Source organism: Neofelis nebulosa, chromosome 7 (genome assembly GCF_028018385.1).
Source record: "Neofelis nebulosa isolate mNeoNeb1 chromosome 7, mNeoNeb1.pri, whole genome shotgun sequence".
In the NCBI taxonomy this organism is placed as follows: Eukaryota; Metazoa; Chordata; class Mammalia; order Carnivora; family Felidae; genus Neofelis; species Neofelis nebulosa.
Window position 1 is genome coordinate 143,258,351 of NC_080788.1, and position 23,567 is coordinate 143,281,917.

Genomic DNA, 23,567 nt, shown 5'->3' on the forward strand with positions numbered 1-23,567 from the left:
ACAGAGAGAGACAGAGCATGAACAGGGGAGGGGCAGAGAGAGAGGGAGACACAGAATGGGAAGCAGGCTCCAGGCTCTGAGCTGTCAGCACAGAGCCCGACGTGGGGCTCGAACTCACGGACCGTGAGATCGTGACCTGAGCCGAAGTCGGATGCTTAACCGACTGAGCCACCCAGGCGCCCAATGCTTTAGTTTTAAGTCCGCAACTGTGTGATCTTTGCCAAAGGAACTCAGATTACATACCAGAGTGCCGAAATACCTTTGCCCTACGTGGAACACAGCAGCGGCTACAGTTACTGAGCTCCAGGCGCCGTACGTGTATTATCCTTGATCCCGGCAGCAGCCGTGGGGGGTGGTGTTACTGAATTAGAAACTGAGGCTTAGAAAAGTCAACTAGCTTGCCGTGATCACTGCCTCAGCAAGCAGCAGAGCCAGCGTTTGCACCCGGCTTGGTCTGATTCCCAAACCCAGGGTCTCCCGCCGCATGGTGCCTCGGTGAGATAAAGTACGTCCCGTGTGACCTGTGCCCTTGATGACATGGCCGGTCCGGGGACAGGGGCAGCTACTCTGCAGACCCCACTCCTCCTTGTAGCTGCCACAGAGGTCCCGGCTTTTCCTGGCATGCCGAATCGGCACTTCTGCCCTCTTGCCCCTTAGTTTCAGAGAAGGTTACCAAGGGTCGAGAGCTGGCCGTCACCGGTGGAGCTGAGCACGGAGGTGACAGGGCCAGCGCCACTCGGAGGAAAGAGTGGGTGCGGCCCAGCCGGCAGGAGGGGCCGAAGGAAGCGTTGTCCTGTGTTGCACCTGTCCCCTGGGGGGCCTTGGGGGGACAGGTGGGGAACACCCGAGGGGGCTGCACAGAGGTGACGATAACCTCCAGGCATGGCGGTGGCCGTGGGGGTCCGGGAGGGCGGCCTCCCTAGCCCCACTGGAAGCAATACCAGGTGACTCCTCCCCCTCCCCTGACTGTTCACCCCTCAGCCTGACATAGGGGAAGGGGCTCAGAACCAGACACCTAAAAACTCTGTGCTGAAGTCCTACCGCCTTTGCCCACTGGCCGCGTGGGTTGGGACACACCCACCTCAGGGGCTTCCTCTCCAAAACGTCCGGAGCCTGAACGAATCACACGGTAAAGCTTCACGTGGCGGGGGTGTCTCTCCATGTATCGGTGGCGGCCCCAAGCTTGGTCATGGCTCCCGCTGTGGAAGCACCATTGCCACGACAGAATCAGTCCCTTAAGAGTTTCTGGTCTCTCGTTCTCTGAGTGCATCCGGTGGTTTCTGGTGCCTCTTTCTGTCTCCACTCCTGTGGGAGCTTCTTTCTTACGCTGACTGTGCTTCACGGCCTGTCACTGCAGTCCGTTCTAACCCAGCGACGTGTAGAAAACACAGATTCAATCGAGTCACACTTTTTTTTTTAAGATTTTACTATTTTTCAGCGACCTCTCCACCCAACGTGGAACTCTAACTTACGACCCTGAGATCGAGGGCCGCAAGCTCCACCGACAGAGCCAGCCAGGCCCCCCCGATCATGTCACTCTTTTCGTGGAGAGAAAAATAATCACGTCACTGTGTTACTGTTTTCCAGTGATCACAGCCCTTAGCGTGGTGGTGCAGCTTCCATCCTACACTCCGTCTGCACGCTTTCCTGTCCCACCGGGAACATTCCACGTTGTAAACGCCCTGACTCTCTACCTGCTATTCCTCGAATATGCCCCCAAACTGTGTTGCTTCTCCCTCTTCGATCACGCTCTTGTCCCTTTAACACCCGATCCAAGAAAATACCGGTTGGGGTGTCCGCCTGTACCTTCACCACCGATGATTCTCTACTGGACGACCTGGGGGATCTCTGCACCCGGAAGCCTCCACCCAGCCTCCCCATCCAACTTCGTCTAACTCTTTCTCTCCTGGGACTTGACCATTTGCTTGTCCCTCTGTCATTGACCCCATTCTACCTCGTGTCAGAGTTAGTGACGAACACGTTAGTGACAAACGCCAGATCCAAACCTGGACGTGCCTTACCCATCTTGAGATCCTTCCAGGGCTCCCGTGGTGTCCTTCCAGTGCTCCCGGCGGGCACTCGTCCAGGGTCCACTGTGGGCACTGGGCGCGCTGGCCATATTTCCAGGCAAATGAAGCGTACCATCAACAGGCCTACCGTTCAGTGTGGGGGTCAACCGAGTCCTCCTCCAAGACTTGGAGGGAGAGCGTTTACCTGTTGGCCTGTCATCTGATACCTGTAGGTCTGAAAAGATAAAAGACAGGAAGAAAGCAATTCTAAAGGGATACAAATTTCGCATTATCGACGTGTGACCTTTGTCTAAGTAGGAAAGCGGTTTCCTCTCTTGGAGGGAAAGGAGACATCTAGTTTAAATGGGACCACGTAGCCCTTTGGAAGAGCCGTGCGTGTATGGGTGTGGGTGTGTGTGTGCATGCGCACGCGCGCGCGTGTGTGTGTGTGTGTGTTTTCTGCAGTCGTGCTGTGTCTGGCCATCAATTTACACTTCCTTTAAAATATTTTAGGATCCAGCTCAGTCTTCTGGTTTTCATCCTTCAGGGTCTGTGGTTGCAGTTGGAACACTGACTGGGAGGTGAGTCCGCGTCAGCACAGCTCGTGCTCTCAAAGTGCATGGAAAAGAGGCCGCGGTCTGTGTTTCCCTGGGGACAGGCACGGCCTAGCTCTTGCTGTCTTCTCTCAGCTTCTAGCAACTGACCAAGGACTAAGTCACACCTCGAAAGTACCAGGACAGACAGGGGTCCTTTGCATTTGGGACCGTGGGAGACCCTTCTCCTAGAAAAGCCCCCCCCCCCCGCCCCCGCCATCCACACACACGCACGTGCTTCCCGACAGTTTTGGGGCTCCGTGGAGCTCCTCAAGCCCTGACCTGCAGGCCGTGGGAGGAACCCCAGCTCTGGAATCGGGCGAGAAAGCATTTCGAAGCGCTGGGAATTTCCCAATGCTTTCTCTTGCTGCCCTTTCAAAATTGCAGAAACTGCCCAGATCCTGAGCCCCAGATTCAGACTCGGCTAGCACTTTTGTACCAAGCGCCTCCGACGTGCCAGGCCGTTGGTCTGCGCTTGAATCCCCGCTTTGCCACTTGGCGGCAATGTGTCTCTGAGCCAGTTAAACAGCCTCTCCGAGTTGTTACTTTTTTTATGAATTGTGACAGTATTATCTGCCTAGCCACACGGTGCTGATGACTGAAGGCGGTGTCTGGAGCACTTTATGGGCTTGCCTGGCAGGCAGGGTCGGTGGTTACGGTTATCATTGATTTATATATTTTGATTGCACTTTGAGACTATGTGTCATAGTATATGTACTTATTGTGGTTTAATCCAAATATGCTTGGTGGTTTCCTACCATCCTCCCTCTCTAAAAAGCAAACCCCTTAGGCTCTGTTGTGATGACTACGGAGTGTGTATAAGGAAAGGGTAACCATTCGTAAGTCACAGGTAGCTGTGTCTTAAGAGTTGGGCATTTCATAGCCAACAGAATTCTTCATGAAAATGTTTGCATACACATATGCACAGACACACACACACACACACACACACACACTCACTCCTTCCTGTTAACTCTCCCGGGGCCAGTGGACGATTCAGACTCAGCAGGCTCTGATGAATGGCTCACAGCTGGTTATCACCAGACCTGCATGCTGACTATGGCAGCAGGACAGGGGATGGTGACGGTGTCGGGATGCTCAGAATCACAGACGAGGTCCTGTGGGCAGAAGAGATGGTGCGCAGAACCTGCCCCCCCCCGCCCCGCCCCCAGATATGCCTCCCACATCTCTGGTCCAAGTGCCGGCCTTAGCACTGGATGGGACAGTTCATGGGGCTGCAGAGCAGAGCCTGGTCAGCCCCAGCCTCTCCACTTCTGACGTTCTGACCTCTGTTAACGTTAAACAGACGTTAACGGTGAATGGTTGTTGAGGACGCAAGGAATCAGAGTCGAGAAGCCAAACCCACAATCCAGGGGCCGGCCCATCCCATTGAGTGGTGGTGGTTGGGCCCAACTAGAAGGCAGGAAAACAGTGGTGCCGCGTGGCGGGCGTGCCCGTGGAACGCACGCCACCGGGGGTCACGTCACCGAGGTTTGAAACTGCCACAGCCGGGCACCCACAGTCCTTTTCGCCCCTGAGCGCCCTGCGGTCCAAGTGACTGCCCCCGCCTGAGAACACACAGGCAGGAGAGTGTGGTCATTCCACAGCTCACACTTACCGAGTACCGTGTCCTTGTCGGAGGAGACGAAGCTCGTCTGTACACGTCGTAGTTTGCTACACAGCGCACCTGGGCCCCCGTCCTCATTTTACAGTTAAGGACCCGGAGCCCAGACCAGTCCTGCCCTTCCTCCGCTCCCTCCACCTTGCCGTCACCCGGCTGGTGCACGCCAGTGTTCACGGACGTTCAGACACCACGACGCTGTCCCAGCCCCAGCTCTGCACCCAGGCCAGGTCTCGGGCTAAACGCCCGTGCAGCCAGCCCCCTCACTGCTCCCTCTGGCCAGGCCCACCTTCCCTGCCCAGGGCTTTCCGCCCTTTTACGTGTAAGTGACAAAACTCAGACACTGAGGACCTGTCGCGACACTGGAACTGAATTGTTTCGAAGGGAAGCCAGCGTGCTGCTGCTTTCTTTAGGAAATGCTCGGGTGAAGGAACTTTCCTTTAAATAAAAGCTGGGAACAAGCATTCTTGTTGAGCAAAGAGTGTTTTTCAGCAAGCCCTGAGAGTAATAGTTTTTAATAGTTCCTATCGATTGTAATAGTCTTCCTTCATTGTCTCACCAGACAACTTATTGTGCCTTTTCTCATGTTTCCAACAGGTGGTTTGTGTTTGACACGGACACAAAAGACTTGGTCACCGTTCACACGGATGGAAATGAACAGCTCTCCGTAATGCGTTACTCCCCAGGTCAGCGTGCAGACCGCCCCGCTGTGCAGCTGCAAAAGATGTGTGAAATTCCGTGTAGATGTCTTTTAAGGAAAAACTCGCACAAGACTCCTCAGAGCAAGTTTATACTGCACACAACTGTGGCATTCGGGTGTCCTCGTCCCCACTGTGGGTCCCTGTGCTTGGGGGTTTTTACCTCCTTACTGTGGAAAATGTCAAACGTAGGCAAAACCAGACCAGTTTGCATAATGAATCCCCGTATATCCATGACCGGGCTGCAGAAGTTACGGACTCCCAGCCGACTTGTTCATCCAGAGCCCTACCCACCACCCCTTCCCATGTGATTTTGAAGCAGTTCCCAGACGTCTCGTCCTTTCATCGATTAATGTTGCTACATATAACCTTAAAAAGATGAAGCCTCCTTATTTTTTAAGAGCTTTATTTAGTTGTAATTTACAGACAGTACTTTACCCATAAGGGTACATTCAGTGAGTCTGGGTGAATTCATGCCGTTGTACAGCCGTAACCACAAAGCAATTTAAGGACCTTTCCAGCACCCGAAAAGATCCCCCCCCACCCCGCCCCTTAGCAATTACTCTCTACTCTCACCCCTTAGCCTTAGGCAACCACTGATCTGTTGTTCTGTTCTATAAATTGCTTTTTCTGGACACTGTCATATACTACACAGCCTGTAGCATGTGGCTTCTTTTCCCTAGAATACTGTTTTCGAGATTAATTCATGTTATTATATGTGTATCAGTGGTTTATTCCTTTTTAGTTTTTTTTTTTAAGTTTATTTTTTTGAGAGAGAAAGAGAGAGACATCGTGAGTGGGGGAAGAGCAGAGAGAGAGAGGGAGACACAGAACCTGAGCTGTCAGCACGGAGCCCGACGCGGGGCACGAACTCACAAACCGTGAGATCATGACTTGAACCAAAGTTGGACGTTTAACCGACGGAGCCACCCAGGCTCCCCAGTAGTCTATTCCTTTTCAATTGCTCAATAGAATAGATAGTATCCCATTCTGTAGACGTACCTCCGCGTGTTTATCCATCCGTCAGTTAGCGGTCACATGGGTTGTTTCTGGGTTTTGGCTGTTGCGAACAGTGCCGCTGTGAACATGCATTATACGTTTCTTTGTAGCCATTTGTTTTCATTCCTCTGCGGTCAGTTCCTAGGAGTAGGACTGGTGGATTGCACGGTAAATTTGTGTCTAGCATTGTATGAAGCTGTGCCAAACTGCTGTCCAGAGAGGCTGCACCGTTTTACGTTCCCGCCAGCCACGCATGAGGGTTCTGGTTTCTTCACGTTTCCACCGACATCTGGTAGTGCCTGCGCCTTTTAGGACGGCCGTTCTGGTAGGGGCGGAGTAGCATCCCGACGCGGTTTGATTTTGCATCTCCCCCACCGCTGGCAAAGATGCTGAGTGTGTTTTCCTGTGTCTGCCAGTCACTCCTGTCTCTGTGGTGAAATACCTTTGCAGATATTTGGCCTGTTTTTTTAATTAGGTTGTCTTACTCTTGCGTTGGAAGAGTGCTTTCTAGAGTCTGCGTGGAAGTTCTTTTTTTTTTTTTTTTTAATTTTTTCATGTTTGTTTATTTATTGAGAGAGAGAGAGAGAGAGAGAGAGAGCAAGCCAGGGAGGGGCAGAGAGAGAGGGAGAGAGAAATCCCAAGCAGAGCCTTGATGCGGGGCTCGAACTACCGGACTGTGAGATCGTGACCTGAGCTGAAACCAAGAGTCGGACGCTCAGCTGACTGAGCCACCCAGGGGCCCCTACGTAGAAGTTCTTTCCCAGATGCACCGTGTGCAAATATTTGCCCCCAGTGTGTGACTTGTCTTTTCATCTTCTCAAAGGGGTCTTTTGAAGCAAAAGCTTTCAATTTTGGTGAGGTCCAGTTTGCCGTGTTTTTCTCTGATGGATCGTGACTTTGCTGTCAGACTCCGGTCATGAAGCGTTTCCCTGCTGCTTTGTTTTAGAAAGGTGTTTGTTTTGGCCTTGACGTTTAGTTGATTCTTGGGTATTGCAAGAGGCAAATGTTTAATTTGTTCTGTGTGTCGTTATCCACTTGTCCCAGCACCAGTCTCTCAAAGGGCAATCCTTCCCCTGTCAGATGATCTTCACACGCCTGTCAAAAACCCTGTGTTTATCCCATGCCAGTCCTATGCGGTCTCAATGGCCGTCAGTTCGGAGTGAGTTGGTTTTTTTTTTAATGTTTATTTATTTTTGAGACAGAGAGAGAGAGAGAGACAGTGCAAGCAGGGGAGGGACAGAGAGAGAGGGAGACACCGAATCCGAACCAGGTTCCAGGCTCCAAGCTGTCAGCACAGAGCCCGACACAGGGCTCCAGCTCATGAACCGCGAGGCCATGACCTGAGCCGAAGTCAGACTCCGAACCGACTGAGCCCCCCGGGTGCCCCGTAGTTCAGAGTGAGTTTTAAAGCTGAGCCGTTGAACTCCTCCAACTTTGCGGTGCCTTTTCAGAGTTGTTTTGGCCATTATAGGTCCTCACCATTCGTATATAAATTTTATAATCAGCTCATCCATTTCTAACTTTAAAAAGTCTGCCACTGGGGCGCCTGGGTGGCTCAGTCGGTTAAGCGTCCGACTTCAGCTCAGGTCACGATCTCATGGTCCGTGAGTTCGAGCCCCGCGTCGGGCTCTGGGCTGATGGCTCAGAGCCTGGAGCCTGCTTCCGATTCTGTGTCTCCCTCTCTCTCTGCCCCTCCCCCGTTCATGTGCTGTCTCTCTCTGTCTCAAAAATAAATAAACGTTACAAAAAAAATTTTTTTTAAGTCTGCCAGGATATTAATAGGGGTTATGTTGAATTTGTAGATCAGTACGGGGAGAATTGCTGATGTGACAGTGCTGAGTCTTAATCCTTGAGCACAGAATGTCCATTTATTCAAATCTTTTTTTCTCGGCATTGTTTCCATTTTCAGTGCACAAGTTACACTTCCTTTGTTAAGTTTATTCCTAAGTGGTGTTATATCTTTTTTTTAACGTTTATTTCTTACTGAGAGACAAAGACAGGACATGAGCAGGGGAGGGACAGAGAGAGGGGGAGACACAGAATCTGAAGCAGGCTCGGACTCACAAACCGCAAGATCATGACCTGAGCCAAAGTCAGATGCTTAGCTGACTGAGTCGCCCAGGTGCCCCTAAGCGGTATTATTTCTATGCCATTGTGAATGGAATTATTTTCTTAACTTTATTTTCAGAATGTTGGTTGCTAGCATAGAGAAATAAAAGTGACTTTTGCACATGGATCTTATATCCTGCCACCTTTTAAACTCCTTTATTAATCTTGGTAGTCGTGCGTGTGTATGTAAAATCCTTGGGATTTTCTTCATACAAGATCACGTCATCTGCAAAAAAGAGCGTTTTGCTTCTTCCCTCCCGATCTGGATGCCTTTAATTATTTCTTCTTTATTGCATTAGGCAGACCCTCCAATACAAGGTTGGAGAAGTGGCAAGAATGCAGCCCGGCCTTGCTCCCAGTTTTCGGGGAAGAGCTCTCGGCCATTCACCACGAAATATGATGTTACGTGCCCTTTAGCGTGATGAGCAAGGGCCTTCCTACTCCTAATTTGTTGAGGGTTTTTATCAAGAATGGGTACGGGATTTTATCAAATGCTTTTCTTTTGTCAAATACATCTATTAAGATGACAAGGTGATTTTTTTAATATGGTCTGTTATATTAATTTTCAAATGTTGACCCAACCTCGCGTTCCTGGGACAAATCCCACTTGATCTTGGCATATCGTCCTTTTTAGATATCGCTGGATTCCATTCGTCAAGGATTTTCGCGTCTCTGTTCATGAGGGCTGTTGGTCTGTGTCTCTCTTTTCCTGTGATGGTTTTGTGTGGCATGGTTATGAGAGTGCTGCTGTCTTACAGAGAACGTTGGGAGATGCTCCTTCCTGGCTTATCTTCTGAAAGCGTATCTTAAGGATTAATGTTATTTCTTTATTAAATATCTGGTAGAATTCACGTGAATTTTGTGAACCATCTGGGCTTTTCCCAGATGTGGAAGGATTTTTAGTTATTAATTACTAATCCAGTTTCTTGTTGTAAGTCTCTTCCGAATGTTTGTTACTTCTTGAGCTGGCTTTGGTAGATTGTCCGTTTCATCTAAGTTGTCATAATGTGTTGGCACGAAGTCATTCCTGATATTTGCTTACAATCCTTTTAATTCTCTTGAGGTTGGCAGTGGGGTCTCCTCATTCATTCTTGATTCTGGAATCTCTGTCCTCTCTTTTCCTCTTGGTCAGTCTGTCAATTTTTTTTTTTAATTTTTTTTTTTCAACATTTTTAATTTATTTTTGGGACAGAGAGAGACAGAGCATGAACGGGGGAGGGGCAGAGAGAGAGGGAGACACAGAATCGGAAACAGGCTCCAGGCTCCGAGCCATCGGCCCAGAGCCTGACGCGGGGCTCGAACTCACGGACCGCGAGATCGTGACCTGGCTGAAGTCGGACGCTTAACCGACTGCGCCACCCAGGCGCCCCTTGTCTGTCAATTTTGTTGATCTTTTCAAAACACCAACTCCTGTTTTTATTGATATTTCTTTTTTCGCTGTTTTTCCTGTTCTTTATTTTTTCCCCTTCCTCTGCTTGATTAATATGTAGTTTGCTCTTCTTTTTTAGTTTCTTACGGTAGATAAGCTTAGGTTACTGATTGGAGACCTTTCCTTTCTGGTATAGATGTGTTTAAAGCTATAAATTTCCCCCATCAGCTGTGCTTCAGTCACATCCCATAAATGTTGATACATTGTGTCTTCATTTCCATTCAGTGAAAAATATTTCCTAATTTCCTTAATGATTTCTTCTCTGGCCTGTGAGTTATTTAGACGTGTATTGTTTAATTTCCAAATAGTTGGGGGATTTCCCATATTTTTTCCTGTTCTCTAATTTAACTTCATGGTGACCATAGAATGCGTTTTGTATGACTCTAATCACCTTCAATTCATTGAGACTTGTTTTTATAGCCTAACACGTGCTCTATCCTGGGCGACGTCCCAGGTATGCTTGAGAAGAATGTGTATTTAGGGGCGCCTGGATGGCTCAGTCAGTTGAGCCTCTGACTTCGACTCAGGTCACGATCTCACAGCTCGTGAGTTCGAGCCCCGCATCGGGCCCCGTGCCGACAGCTCAGAGCCTGGAGCTGCTTCGGATTCTGCGTCTCCCTCTCTCTCTGCCCCGAACCCACTCACATTCTGTCTCTGTCTCTCTCAAAAAAAAAAATAAATAAACATTAAAAAAAAAGAAAAAGAACGTGTATTCCACACTCCTGGGCGGCATGTCCTAGATAAGTCGGTTAGAACAAGGTGGTTAATGATCTTCAGAGTTAATGGATGGTGTTGTTCAGTTCATCTGTATCCCTGCTGATTTTCTGTCTGACTGTTCTGTCATTTGTTGAGAGGGAGGAGCTGGAACCTCCAGCTGTTACTGTGGATTGTTCATTTCTCTTAGCTGCTCTCACAACTTGGCTTCATGTAGTTTCAGTGGACGATGGGACAGAGCTGGGCTCAGACACCTCAAGCCAGGAAGGCATCCTCTGCCAGTGGACGTGTGGGCAGGTAGAACGTGGCCAGATTCGGGCTGTTTCTAGGTCTGCCCGGCTTTCACTTCCGCTGTGCAGCCTCGGTGTGGCCAGGAGCGTCTGGGTAGCTGGGGGCCCCTCCTGCCTGCCGCACAGCCTGCACGCAGCCTCCCGTCACCGGGAACAGGCTCGCTCCAGCCACAACCGTAACTGCAGGCTGGTAAAGCCGTTGGCCCTCTCCGCTCAACCACCCTGGAGAGCGTCACTTCCGCCGACGGGGTTGCTGGGCGTGAGTGTCACCCGGGGCTCTACGAGGAGTGAGCCGCTTGACCATAGAAACAGAGCCCCTGGTCCTCACAGCCAGCTCTGCCCTGCCAGACCCCCTGAGCCAGCCCGGCTGGAGGGGTGAGAACAGCCCCAGCCCCAGGCAGGCACACTGCAAGGCTCATACCGTTCTCACCCCAGATTCAGCAGTTTCTTTTATATATACGTGTTTGCTTATTTTTGAGAGAGAGGGAGGGAGAGAGCGAGCTAGTGGGGGCGGGGCAGAGAAAGAGGGAAACAGGACCCAAAGTAGGCTCCGCGCTGTCAGCACAGAGCCCAACGCAGGGCTCAAACCCATGACCCACGAGATCATGGCCTGAGCCGAGGTCTGACGCTTCACCCACGGAGCCACCCACACGCACCCACCCCCCGCCCCCAGATTCAGCAGTGTTTTAAGCATAAACGCTCCTCAGATGGTTTTATGTCTTTGGTCAATTTCCGGAGTCCTGACATGGTTATTTTTGTCGGTTTTGTGCGTCTTTATGATTGCCGTATGGGGAGAGGATCTGCCAGGCTTCTCACTAGGCCACAGCTGGAAGTCCTCCCGCTTATTTTTAGCACAGACACGGATCACTGTCACCTCCTCAACCCAAATTAGCGACAGCCTCTCCATATCATTAGCTATTCAGCCAGTATTCCAATTTTCAATTGGCTTGTTTTTTTAATGGTTTAAATTGGGTTCCAAAAAAGGCTCACACACAGTAATTGCTTGATATGTCTCTGAAGGCCCTCTTAATCCATAGTTTCTTGTGCTCGTTCTGTGCCCCTCCCCCACCCCACTCTCACCCTCGCCCTCTCCTGTGTGCGCTGTTGACTGGTTGGAGGAACGGGCTCCGTTTCTCCCGTAGCGTTTCCCACACTCTGGGTTTTGCCGAGTGCATCCCCATGGTGTTGTTCAACATGCTCCTCTGTCCCCTGTACCTCCTCTGACGTGATTTTTGGACCTAGAGTCTGGATTCCATTCAGGTTCAACATGTACTGGTGACTTCCTCCTACGGGAGACTCCTGTCTGCTCGTCTCACGTTCTGTGATGTTAGCAGCTATTGGTGTCCAATGCCTAGATCCATAAGGGGCAGCAGGTGAGTGGTTTCCCAGTGTTCGATTTTCTTGCTCATTCATTAGATACAGTATTTCTGTAAAGAGAAACTGCTTATCGTCTCTTGTTACCCAACAGTATGGTAGCAGTCATTGAGGAAAGGCAAGGTAAACACCTGGTTTCTCTTGCTTTGTTTACCAATTTCGGAGATAATGAGTTTGTCCTCTGTACCCTCTAACAGTGTCCAGTCGGTGGGGGGGGGGGGGGGCACCTGGGTGGCTCAGTCGGTTAAGTGTCCGACTCTTGGTTTCGGTTCAGGTCATGATCTCACGGTTGGTGAGTTCAAGCCCCATGTTGGGCTCTGCGCTGACGGTGCAGAGCCTGCTTAGAATTCTCTCTCTCAAATATAAACTAAGTGATATTTATTTAAAAAAAAAAAACAAAAAAACAGGGGCGCCTGGGTGGCGCAGTCGGTTAAGCGTCCGACTTCAGCCAGGTCACGATCTCGCGGTCCGTGAGTTCGAGCCCCGCGTCGGGCTCCGGGCTGATGGCTCGGAGCCTGGAGCCTGTTTCCGATTCTGTGCCTCCCTCTCTCTCTGCCCCTCCCCCGTTCATGCTCTGTCTCGCTCTGTCCCAAAAATAAAAAAATTAAAAAAAAAAAAACGTTGAAAAAAAAAAAAAAACAGTGATCAATTGGTGGTGATAGTTTGGGTGCCATTGTGAACTTAAGTGCGTTTGCTGTGTTTCAGCCTGTGATAGTTATGGGTGGAATGGTTGATTTGTCACCGGCCAGTGGAAGCCACCTGGGTTTGGCCCCTGAGTCCTTCTGACCGCGTGGTGCCAGGAGCGCTCATTGATGCTGGGCAGGTCTTTGCTTCTGGGCCTTGTCGTTGTTTGCTTGTGTCTTAGGAAGCGATGTTTTCCTGTGATATGCAGGATATTCAGCTCTGTGAGCACTCTCGGAAACAGCAGTTTTGGGGGCGCCTGGGGGGCTCAGTCGGTGAAGCGGCCAGCTTCAGCTCAGGTCATGATCTTGTGGTTTGTGGGTTCGAGCCCCACATTGGGCTCTGTGCTGACAGCTCAGAGCCCGGAGCCTGCTTCGGATTCTGTGTCTCTCTCTCGCTCTCTGCCCCTCCCCTACTCACGTTCTCTCTCTCTCTCTCTCAAAAATAAACATTTAAAAAAGAGAGAGAGAAATAGCAGTTTTGAACTGCTGCTTCTCTGTATGAATCCTCTGTTTCATAAGCTGATTGATAGCAGTCCCTACCCCATGGTAGGGCTGTGTCCTTGATCTCTACAGGTAATAACGTTATAGAAGGAGCACCCCTTCCAGACGTGTTTTCCATGCGCCCGAACAAAGTTCGTAACTCCTCACCCTAAACAGACAGCCTGGAACCTTTTCTCGATGTTGAGAAGGAGCTTACTCAGCTCAGAATGCCTTTCATTCTTGATGTTTTAAGTATCGTATTTCGTTCTGTTAATTCTGGCCGATATTCTGCCTCCTTCTCTGTGTTTTATGTGGTTCTCATCATTTTCTTGTTATTTGGAGTGTCTGTGAAGTGGAAAAGGCCCTCATCTACACCCTCTTGTCCTAGAAAAGCCCTCAGATACCTGTCAGCTCTTGCTAAGAGTCCTTTGGGGAATATGTTTGCCTTTCTTGTCAGTTGTGCTAATGACCATCCCCTGGAGATCAGAGAGCCCTTTTTATGGTAATCCTGCTTCTCAGGCTTTGGAGTCATTGAGTAGAGGCTGTGTGGGGCAAGATGATGGCCCTAGGCCAGACCAGGGCAACGTTTCTTCATTAACCAGGTGACCCTTGTCTCAAGATGGCTTCGTACACCCATGTTCATAGCATCATTACTCACAGTAGCTAAACTGTGGAAGCAACCGAAGTGGCCGTCAGTAGATGGATGGATAAGCAAAATGTCATATAAGCATTCGACAGAATATTACCCAGTCTTTATTTTTATTAGTTTTTAAAAATTTATTTACTTTTGAGAGAGAGAGAGAGAGAGAGAGAGTAAGCAGGGGAGGGGCAGAGAGAGAGGGAGACACCGAATCCGAAGCAGGCTCCACGCTCCGAGCTGTCAGCACAGAACCCAACGCGAGGCTCAAACCCACGAACCATGAGATCATGACCTGAGCCAAAGTCGGACGCTCAACCGACTGAGCTACCCAGGTGCCCCTATTACCCAGCCTCTAAAAAGAAGGAAATTCTGGGGCACCTGGGTGGCTCAGTCGGTTAAGCGTCTGACTTCGGCTCAGGTCATGATCTTGCAGTCAGTTGAGTCCGAGCCCTGTGTCGGGCTCTGTGATGACAGCTCGGAGCCTGGAGCCTGCTTCCGATCCTGTGTCTCCCTCTTTCTGCTCTTCCCCCACTCACACTCTGTGTGTGTCTCTCTCTCAAAATAACATAAACGTTAAAAAAATTTTTTTTAAAGAAGGAAATTCTGACACCTGCTTCTCCGATCGGATGAGGACGTTACACCGAGTGGAAGACAGCAGACACAAAAAGACAGATATTGTGTGATCCCACTTACATGAGGCACTTAGAGTGGTCAAAACCCTAGAGCTGGAGCCACCAAGAGTGTGACAAATGGTTCCATTCTGCAAGCGACCTCATTATTTTAGAGTTAACAGATGATAAGGTAGATAGTTCTTATCTTGAGATCATTTGCCAAGGGATGTTCGAGCCAGCACGCCGACTCGTCACATGGCAGACTTTCAGCCTTTCTTTACCCTTGAGCTGGGTCACGGGGCAGTGGAATTAACAACAAAATGCTGGGGCTTTGGAGTCCGACTGCCCGGTTCGATTCCCAGCTTCCATAAACCTGTATCACCTTGAGCAAGTGACTTTACTATGCATGCCTCCGTTTCCTCTCCCGAAAATGGAGATGTTAGTGTCTACCTGTCAGTAGGGTTTATGAGGTTTGAATAAATGGGTGTGGGATGAGTCTAGAATAGTACGTAGTGGACACTTAGGATTCGGTAGTCGTTGCCGTCGGCATTTAGCGTCTGTCATCAGTATTGCCGGGGCCCGGTCGCTTGGAGGAGTCAAGTGGATGGGGTTCCCATGCGGCTCTCCGGCCTTCTCGAGAACTGTCAGCAGCTGACCGTGCCCTTCTCCAGGCCCCTGCTGTCTTGGCCCAGTTTACTCTGTTCCGTTAGGATTCCTGCTCTGGACGGGCTGACTTGGTACTGCCAACGCCCTTATTTTGCGCCGGCCCTGGGCTAGGACTCCCGGCAGTGCCGTTCCCTGCAGGACTCCGTATCTTGGGAGAAGGAAAATCTGATGAAGGAGGTGGGGGCGGGCGCCTTTATTGAAGCCTTATGATGGGCCGGTGACCGCCGGGACCTTTACAAATGCCGTCAAGGGAACCCTCTGAATTGCTTGCAGAAAGGCACCGTGGGCCGTGCTTTGTAGATGGAGGGACTGGTGCTCAGAGCAGGGGTGCGTCCACAGCCCCCAAGCTCGTGTGCAGAGCCCCCCGCTACTCTCCGCCCCATTCTGGGCCTCAGGGTTCCCCCCCAACACACGCGGTTCCTGTCCCCTTCCTTCTGGTTCCTGCACTCAGGATAGCCTGACCATCTCTGGGTTAGTGGCTCACGCCTCATTTCCTTCCCGGTATTTCCATTTCTCCCCCCTCTGCCTTCACACGTGGCAAGTTCAGCTGCCAGCTGCCAGCGCTGGATCTGCTTTCGTGTTACATTGACTCCTTCCTCCCTGTGTTTCCACACAAGCTCCAAGGCCCAATCCCTTAGTCCTTCCTGAGGCCAGAGACCCAGGTGAAAGTGGCAACTGGAAGGGAGGTGGGAGGGGCCTTCCAGGCAGAGGTGAGGCAGGGCAGGGGGTGTAGGAGGGAGGACAGCGCGCAGAGGTGAGGCAAGAGGCACCTGCAGGGTAGGGGCGGGTGAGAACAGTGTGTGCGGAGGTCCGAGAGCCTGGCACACGGTGAGGAGCAAGGTGGCCACGTCCTGGAGGGCCCTGTGGGCCACCAAGGGAATGAGTCTCATCCTTCTGTGTCGGAGGGGCAGGGATAGGGTTCGTGAGGGGAGAGATCTGGTCAGGAGCAGATTTTCCAAAGCCAGCTTTGCAAGTGGTACGGGACTCCCTGAAAAGCAAGCTTTGCTCTCTGAATGGAGTCATTGATCTGGCTATTTTCTTTCTAAATCTGTCACGCAACCTAGCATCATCCCTCGTCATTGCCGAGAGTTTATTTTTACCAGTGGAAATGTCACCTGCGTATTTTTGCAGACGGGAACTTCTTGGCAATCGGCTCCCACGACAACTGCATCTACATCTACGGGGTCAGCGACAACGGGAGGAAGTACGCTCGCCTTGGCAAGTGCTCGGTAGGCAGGCGTGCTCACCGTTTCCGTGGAGACGGCTGTGGGCCTCACGGGTCAGTAGTGCCAGGAACGTCCGAGGCAAGTGACACGCACCCTGCTTTCTCTCTCCCAGGGTCATTCCAGCTTCATTACTCACCTGGACTGGTCTGTGAACTCGCAGTTCCTCGTGTCCAATTCCGGAGACTATGAAATCCTTTACTGTGAGTAGCACCCCGGGACGTGTCTGGGTTCAGATCACAGACAGCGTTCACTCTGAGACGACTTCCCCGACGTCCTGGGCACGTAGCATCATCTCCAGGCCTCGGTTTCTTTTTCAATAAAACGCGAGTTGGGCAGGACGACCTCCAAGGTCCTTCCCGCCACTGAGATACTTGGGGGCTCAGGCCGACCCGGGCCCCTGTGGAGCAGAAGACCCAAGGCTCCAAGGAGGAGGAGGCCAAATCCTAGAGGGAGAGGCCCGAGGGGGACGATTGTGGCAGAAGCGAGGGGGCAGAGCCATCACAGCAAGAGGGACCCTGGTGAAGGCATCCCTCCAAAAAGGCAGAGACTGACGTCTCCCCTGCCTGGGGGGCCGGGGGCTGGGGCGCCCTCCTCCTCCTCTCCCCACCCCTCCTGGCAGTGTCTGTGTCCGGGCGGGACCAGAGAACGGGGAGGAGGAGAAGGGCCGGCACTCACCGAGCACGCGTAACATACGGTGCTCTGCTTCCTCCGATGTTTGCCAAGCACCTGCCGTGTGCCCAGCTCCGGGCTGAGCACAGGGCGTCATGGGGCATGAGGAGGTCCCAGTTTCCACCCCGCTAGGTGATACTAAAAAATGCCCCCAAATTTACTTACATGTTCTGTCGTGATCCACAGCTCTCTCAGGCCTATCCCATTTTTGCAGACGGGAAATCTGGGTTCAGATACGAGGCCATAGGCGTCGAGAGCCACTGGTTCAGAGGCAGCCGTCCACGTGCTGAGGGAGCCGGGCAGGCGGGGCTGCTGGCGGTGGAGGAAAGAGGGAAACAGCACGTGCCAGGACCACACCTCCCCCCCACAGGCCAGGCGGCACAGTCCTCCCTCCCCACCCTCTGAGGCCCGGCCTGACACAGGGCAGAAGTGGGGGGACACAGGTCAGGGGTCTAGAATCTTCTCTTCTCAGACATGGTCTCATACTTTGAGTTCCCATTTGAGGAATAAATAAATCGCCTGGGTATGACTGGTGTCTGTCACTAACTCAGGGCTGAAGGGGTGTGTGTGTGTGTGTGTGTGTGTGTGTGTGTGTGTGTGTGTTGGGGGATAGCTGGGGAGCCTGACAGCAGGCAGGGCCCTGAGCAGGGAGGCAGTGAGCAGGTGGAGGCACCCGGGACGGTCAAAGGACAGAGAAACCAGGCTGCAGGAAACAGACCCAGAGAAGGAGGTAGGAGGTGCTGTCCCCCCAGCCCCGCTGAGTCCCCAGGGCTTGGGCACAGTTCCCGCTGTGAGCACAGCTCCCATAGGGCCGGGAAGGGGCAGGGGTCCCACTCCACAGGCCTCTGTAGCGGCCGGGGCACGGCTGTAGGGCCAGCCTGGTCAGGGGAGGAGAGGGGACTTGGGTGTGGGTGTCACCAGACTTGGATTTGCTTTTTCCAGGGGTGCCCTCTGCTTGTAAGCAAGTCGTAAGTGTGGAAACCACGAGAGACATCGAATGGGCTACGTACACCTGCACTTTGGGGTTCCATGTCTTTGGTAAGTTTTCTACAGCTTTCGTTCAGTTCAAACGTAAGATACATCCACTTGCAGAATATTTCTCTCATAGTCGTGAACTCTCACGGCCCCCACTTCTGTCAGACCCCTCCGATGCCACGTGAGCCCTGCAAGGACACTCGCCCTGCAGCTCCCAGGGGAAGGGCCAGGCGAGAACCGGGAAGATAGGTTTTCACCCTTTTCAATTGTATGAAGCTAGTCCTGACATAAATGCTCTAGGATCTTCTCATTCGAGGTTGTGCCAGACTTCCTGGGGAGATGGGCCAGATGGCACTCAATCCACGTATTTATCATTTGTTAGAATTATTATATTGTCTCGCTTCTTTAACTGAATTTCCTACTTCCTTTAAAGGTCAGATCAGAATATATTTATAAACGATCTCAAGTAAATTACCACCGTTTAGTAGAATAAGAAAGAAAAGACGGTATTTATCATCTCTTTATGTAAGACCATGAGTCAGTGAGTTGATCAGAACTGCACAAATTTCTTTAGAGCTGGCATTTTGTCATCCTCTGGTATAAGTGGTAGGGACCCCGGGTTTACCCTCCAGTTGAGAAACGGATGCACATCCAGCTGTCTCATATCCAAAGTCATTGGGACCAAAAGCGTTTCCCGGAGCGACGGTCAGGAGACACTACCCCGCCCCGGACCAGGCTCCAGGCCCATGGCAGGCAGACACTGCACCTGCCAGATGCTACCAGGCAAGCCGCAGCCCCAGAGCGCTGACACCAAGGCCCAGGCAGGGTTAAAAAGTCCTTTGGAGAGACTGTCACATATAAAGAGTTACCGCGAAAAAACAAAAGTTAGGAAACTGCAGGCTGAGGACTAGTCGGCTTCCTCTCAGGTGCTTTGGGAATAGAGGAAAGGCACTGGGTCCAAAACCAGGGTTTCTGGCACTGCCTCTGCTGTAGGGTCAAGAAGGGGCCCCTGAAAGATGTGATGGCCCAGAAAGCCCGCCATGGCTGCTCCCATGCGGTGGAACCGACTACGCGTTGATGGGCTTTCGGCCATCTTATCTCCTTGAGAGCTCGGTGGCAGTCCCCGTGCAGTGTGGCCTAGTGCTTCTGGAGTTTTCGGTGCTCTGTCTGTGGTCTTCATTTTAGGAGTGTGGCCAGAAGGCTCGGACGGAACCGACATCAACGCTGTCTGTCGGGCCCACGAGAGAAAACTCCTGTCCACCGGCGATGACTTCGGCAAAGTGCACCTCTTCTCTTACCCCTGCTCACAGTTCAGGGTAAGGTCCTCTGGACTGACCCTGCCCTCGGGGCGCATGCGTTCTGGCCTGAACTGGCTGTTCGGTAATGGATAATTGATAGAAAGGCACCGTGAGGGAACCTGCCGGTCGCACGTGCAGACATGACCATGTCATCTCACTGTCCTAGAGCTCTTCCGGGCTCCCCACTGCTCTCTGGGGAGAACCTGCACCCACGAAGCCCTTCGAGCTGCCTTGTCTACCTCGGTGGCTTCCTTCATGGGCCTCACGCCTCTCCCCTCACCAGGCTCTCCCTGCTCCTGCCCCATCCCTGCTGAGCTGAGCCAACACCAGTGTCCAGAACCCCCTTCCTTGTCCTTCCCAGACCTGACGTCCTCCGGCCTTCACCCTCAACCCCTGGCCCTGCTGGGTCCCTCCCTTGGGCTGGCCCCATGCCTGGTACAGCCCCCTGGTACTGAACATGTCCCAGCCCGGAGCAGTCATCTGCCTGTGTCTGTCCCCCAGCCAGGCCAGATTCTCGGTGTACAGGGAGGGCCTCTGTGTCGTTTATCTCCACGTCCCTCCTGTGCAGGTGCACAGGTGAGAGCTGCTGAGTGAGGGAGGAATTCTAGCCCCTTCCGACTGCACATGGTGCGCTCGGGGCTAAGCTCTTTCTGTGTCCTTCTTCCCCAGGCTCCTAGCCACATCTACGGTGGACACAGCAGTCACGTCACCAACGTCGACTTCCTCTGTGGCGACAGCCATCTCATCTCCACGGGTGGCAAGGACACAAGCATCATGCAATGGCGGGTCATTTAGTCCCAGCGAGAACCACGGGGAGCAGAACAGGGGCCGGCACGGACTCGTGCTCCGCCCCGCCACTGTGATTTCTGTTTTGTTTGAGAAGTTCTGACAAACCTCAGGAAAACCACTCCCTCTACCAGTCACCTTAGCTTAGCGCACCAGTGAGCGTCACACCGGATCAGTGGTTCACGGTTCTCCTCTGTTGTACAGTCTATAAAACAGTGCACATTTAATACTAAAAAAGATGCCAAGGTTTACATTACGGCGACAGCAACAGAAGTGACTGGCATATCCCTCGTAACTTTTCTACGAACCCTTCAAACCTGGTCACAGAATGCCTTTTAAAATATTGTACACAGGCTTTCCTATTTCGCCATCTAGCTCGCCAAGTCAAGTATTTATGAAAACGATGAGGTACCGCATTGTGATCGCTGTTGGCTAATTGGTCCCGAGAAGGATAAACCGAATGTGAAAGGGGGTGGGTGACTGATTCGCACAGCTGGATCAGGCAGTGCAGATAGGACTTCATTGGGCTACGTTTTCTAAGGGTTCGCTCAGTCCTCCCTCTGGGAGGCTGAGGCGAAAGGGGTTGTATTCTCCTTGGCGTGAAGCAGATTGTGCTCCAGGTCAGTTAAGTATTTCAGCAGGGCATATAGGCATATTGCAGAGTTTCAGTCACACTGTCTGCCTGACCGGATGCAGTCAGCCGCTTCACACCCTTCTGTTCCCCACGCACGTGGCCTGGAGAGTGGCAAAGACATTGAGCCACCTTCCTCTGTATAGTAATTGGCATGATACGGCATTGTACTTGTATAGGACTATAGCAATTCCTAATAAATACAGAAGGCTAGGCTTTACTATTTTATGCTCATGGACATTGTATATTTGTATTTTAAGACCAAGTAGACCAAGTCAAAACGGTATCTCTTAAGTGTACAATAAACCCACAGCGGGGAGAAGTTCCGGAAGGTTCCACCAGGTACCAAGGGCAGCTTCTTTTCCTGTCTCTTGTGCCTGGATGGCTCATTACGCTACAAAATAAGATTGCGTTCTGACGAGTAAAACACAGATGGCATACATTTGTCAAGAAGGCCTTATCCATTTGGACTGTGTGACAGATTGAAATTTATTGTTTACATTGGGGAATGTATCTCAGATTTTAAAATAGAAGAGTAATAAACAGACTTCAAAACAAATGCTAAGATTTCTACTTGTTCTAGGCCAGGAAATGAGTGGAATTATCTGACCTCCACGGTGCTGGTTGTTCAGAGTGGCTGATTAAGCACAACACTTGGAAGCATTTCTATCACAGCTCCCGCCTGCTGCGGACGGGCAGGGCACCGGTAACCAGCGCGTGTTAACGACGAATCTGTTTGTATGTATCCTTATCAAATATATTCTATGATGAAATTAAATCTGAAAAGGATTTCTTATCGACCTATAATCATGAAACTATATAAATTAAAAGATTTAAAATTAGATACGATTCACACTATATTCTGTTCCACATACATATTTTTTTTTTTCTCACCTGGGTCATTGGCAAATGACACTGTCGTTTGCGTACGGTGTGGAAGCCAGTGATCAGATCAGATGCCCTTGAAGAATTCGGCTTGCGGTCGCCTGGCTGGCTCAGTCAGAGGAGCACGTGACCCGTGATCTCGGGGCTGTGCGTTCGAGCCCCACGTTGGGGGTAGAGACTGCTAAAATAAATAAATAAATAAAACCTTTTTTTTTTTTTTTTAATTCAGCTTACTTACCACACCTAGTTGTTATTTTACTTGGTTATGTAATACCGGCAAAAATGATGATCTTCACATTCAGAATGAGGGGCATACCCAGCTCAGGGAAGGGGAAGGGGACCCATTTATTGAATCGTGAGCTAGAAGATCTACTTTTATTTCTGTACACTTCCGTTGTTCTCCAGGCTCAGTCATGGAAAAAGGATATTTATATACACTATTCCCTATTACTGTCATCGTCACATTTGTCTGCATTTTAAATGGAATTCTTTTTTTTTTTTAATTTTTTTTTTTCAACGTTTTTTATTTATTTTTGGGACAGAGAGAGACAGAGCATGAACGGGGGAGGGGCAGAGAGAGAGGGAGACACAGAATCGGAAACAGGCTCCAGGCTCCGAGCCATCAGCCCAGAGCCTGACACGGGGCTCGAACTCACGGACCGTGAGATCGTGACCTGGCTGAAGTCGGACACTTAACCGACTGCGCCACCCAGGCGCCCCTAAATGGAATTCTTTAAACAGCCCAGTATGAGCCTCGTAGGCATTCATCACTCACTGGTTCACTCATCAGTAGGGCCGGCGGTGGTCAAGGACCCCCACTGTTCCCTGTGGGAACAGCCCTGACCCTCCAAGACCCCGCTGGGACAAGAGGCCCCGGACGCAGAGGCGGATGCCAGGCCTCTTCCTCCCAGTGGCCGTGGCCACATCAGCTCAGCATGGCTGCGGAGGGTGACGGCTGTCGCCCTGATCTCGGTGAGGTGCGGACGGCGCGGACCAGGCTGCGGCGACAGAAGGGGAGAAGTGAAGGGATGGTCCGAGGGGGGTTTAGTGGGGAACGTCGGCAGGTGAAGGGTCGCGTGTGGGCAGGGAGTGAACCCGGCTCCCCGACTCTTCTGTGATCAGATGGCCGCGCCCCTGGCGAAGACACACAGGGCACTGCAAGTTGGAAAGAGGAGAATGAGCCGGTCCTGGGACGGATGCGGTGAGGCGAGGGGCCTCTGTGACATCCGAGTACAAAATGCGGAAGTAGGTGTTCGGCCGGCAGGCTCCGAGCAGAAATCCAGCAGCAGGTGCCACCGCGGGGCTCTCCACAGAAGGCCTCCGTGGCCGAGACTGCAGGAAGCTGGTCCGGCCGGGCCAGGAGAGGGCCTCTGACCCAGCCAGGGGCGCTGGGGATTCCACGGCCCGCAAAGGAGCGCCTTGGGGAAGGCCAGGAGAGCGATGGTCCACCCAAGGGCCCACTCAGGCATCTTCCCGACCCCCCAACTTTGTTGAGCCACTACTCCCGCTGCCCAAAGTTGCACGTTCTACCCGTTAATCGTTTTTTTCTGCGATCTGGGAACAGACTCCCATCCTGGGAGCTTCAAGGCAGAGAAGCACGTTGAAGGAGCAACGTCTGAGTCCCTCTGGCCTCCTCGGACGGGGTCCGTCTAATCGCACAAGTGGGGAGGCAGCTGTTTGGTGAAAACGAGCACGAAACGTGTACTTATTACAAGGTAGAAACGGATTCCCGGTTCTTCCTACTGACACGGTGGTTTGCTCCCTTTGAACTTTATGGACAATGTCAAACGTCCACAAAAGTAGTGACAGCCTCCCACGGGGCTTCGAAAGTTACCGACATTCGGAGAATCTTGATTCCTCTGCGTCCCCTGCTTTTGGGGGCCGGGAGGACAGGAGTGTTTTCAGAGCAGGTCCAGGCCAGCAAATCATTCACCTGTGAATAACTTGAGCCTGCCGCTTTGAGGAGAACAGCTTATTTTCTGTAACCGCCGCAACACCATCACGGCTGACGAACTGAACAGTGATGGCTTGTGGTCCGGTACCCAGCCCGCGTTCAAATGTCTCAAGTTGTCAAACCAGCCACGTCTCCCTGCCAGGCACCGCCCGGGGCCACCATACAACCATACTGAGTACAGGACACACAGCCCGCCTCCAAGCCTGGGGGCGGGGCTCAAGCCCACA

General features: G+C 51.7%; 1 protein-coding gene across 5 annotated transcripts in view; it reads left to right on the forward strand.

Annotated features, from left to right (window-relative positions):
• The window catches only part of EML1 (EMAP like 1), a 188,796-nt gene extending 167,453 nt beyond the window's left edge, over positions 1–21,343 (forward strand). For all 5 annotated transcript variants that reach the window (XM_058740261.1, XM_058740263.1, XM_058740260.1 and 2 more), the window contains 7 exons: positions 2,523–2,590; positions 4,821–4,909; positions 16,048–16,145; positions 16,255–16,342; positions 17,754–17,849; positions 18,972–19,102; positions 19,754–21,343. In XM_058740261.1, coding sequence (XP_058596244.1) covers positions 2,523–2,590; positions 4,821–4,909; positions 16,048–16,145; positions 16,255–16,342; positions 17,754–17,849; positions 18,972–19,102; positions 19,754–19,879 — 696 coding nt within the window. In that variant the 3' untranslated portion in view covers positions 19,880–21,343. The remainder of the gene's footprint in view (positions 1–2,522; positions 2,591–4,820; positions 4,910–16,047; positions 16,146–16,254; positions 16,343–17,753; positions 17,850–18,971; positions 19,103–19,753) is intronic.
• Positions 21,344–23,567: the final 2,224 nt, after the last annotated feature.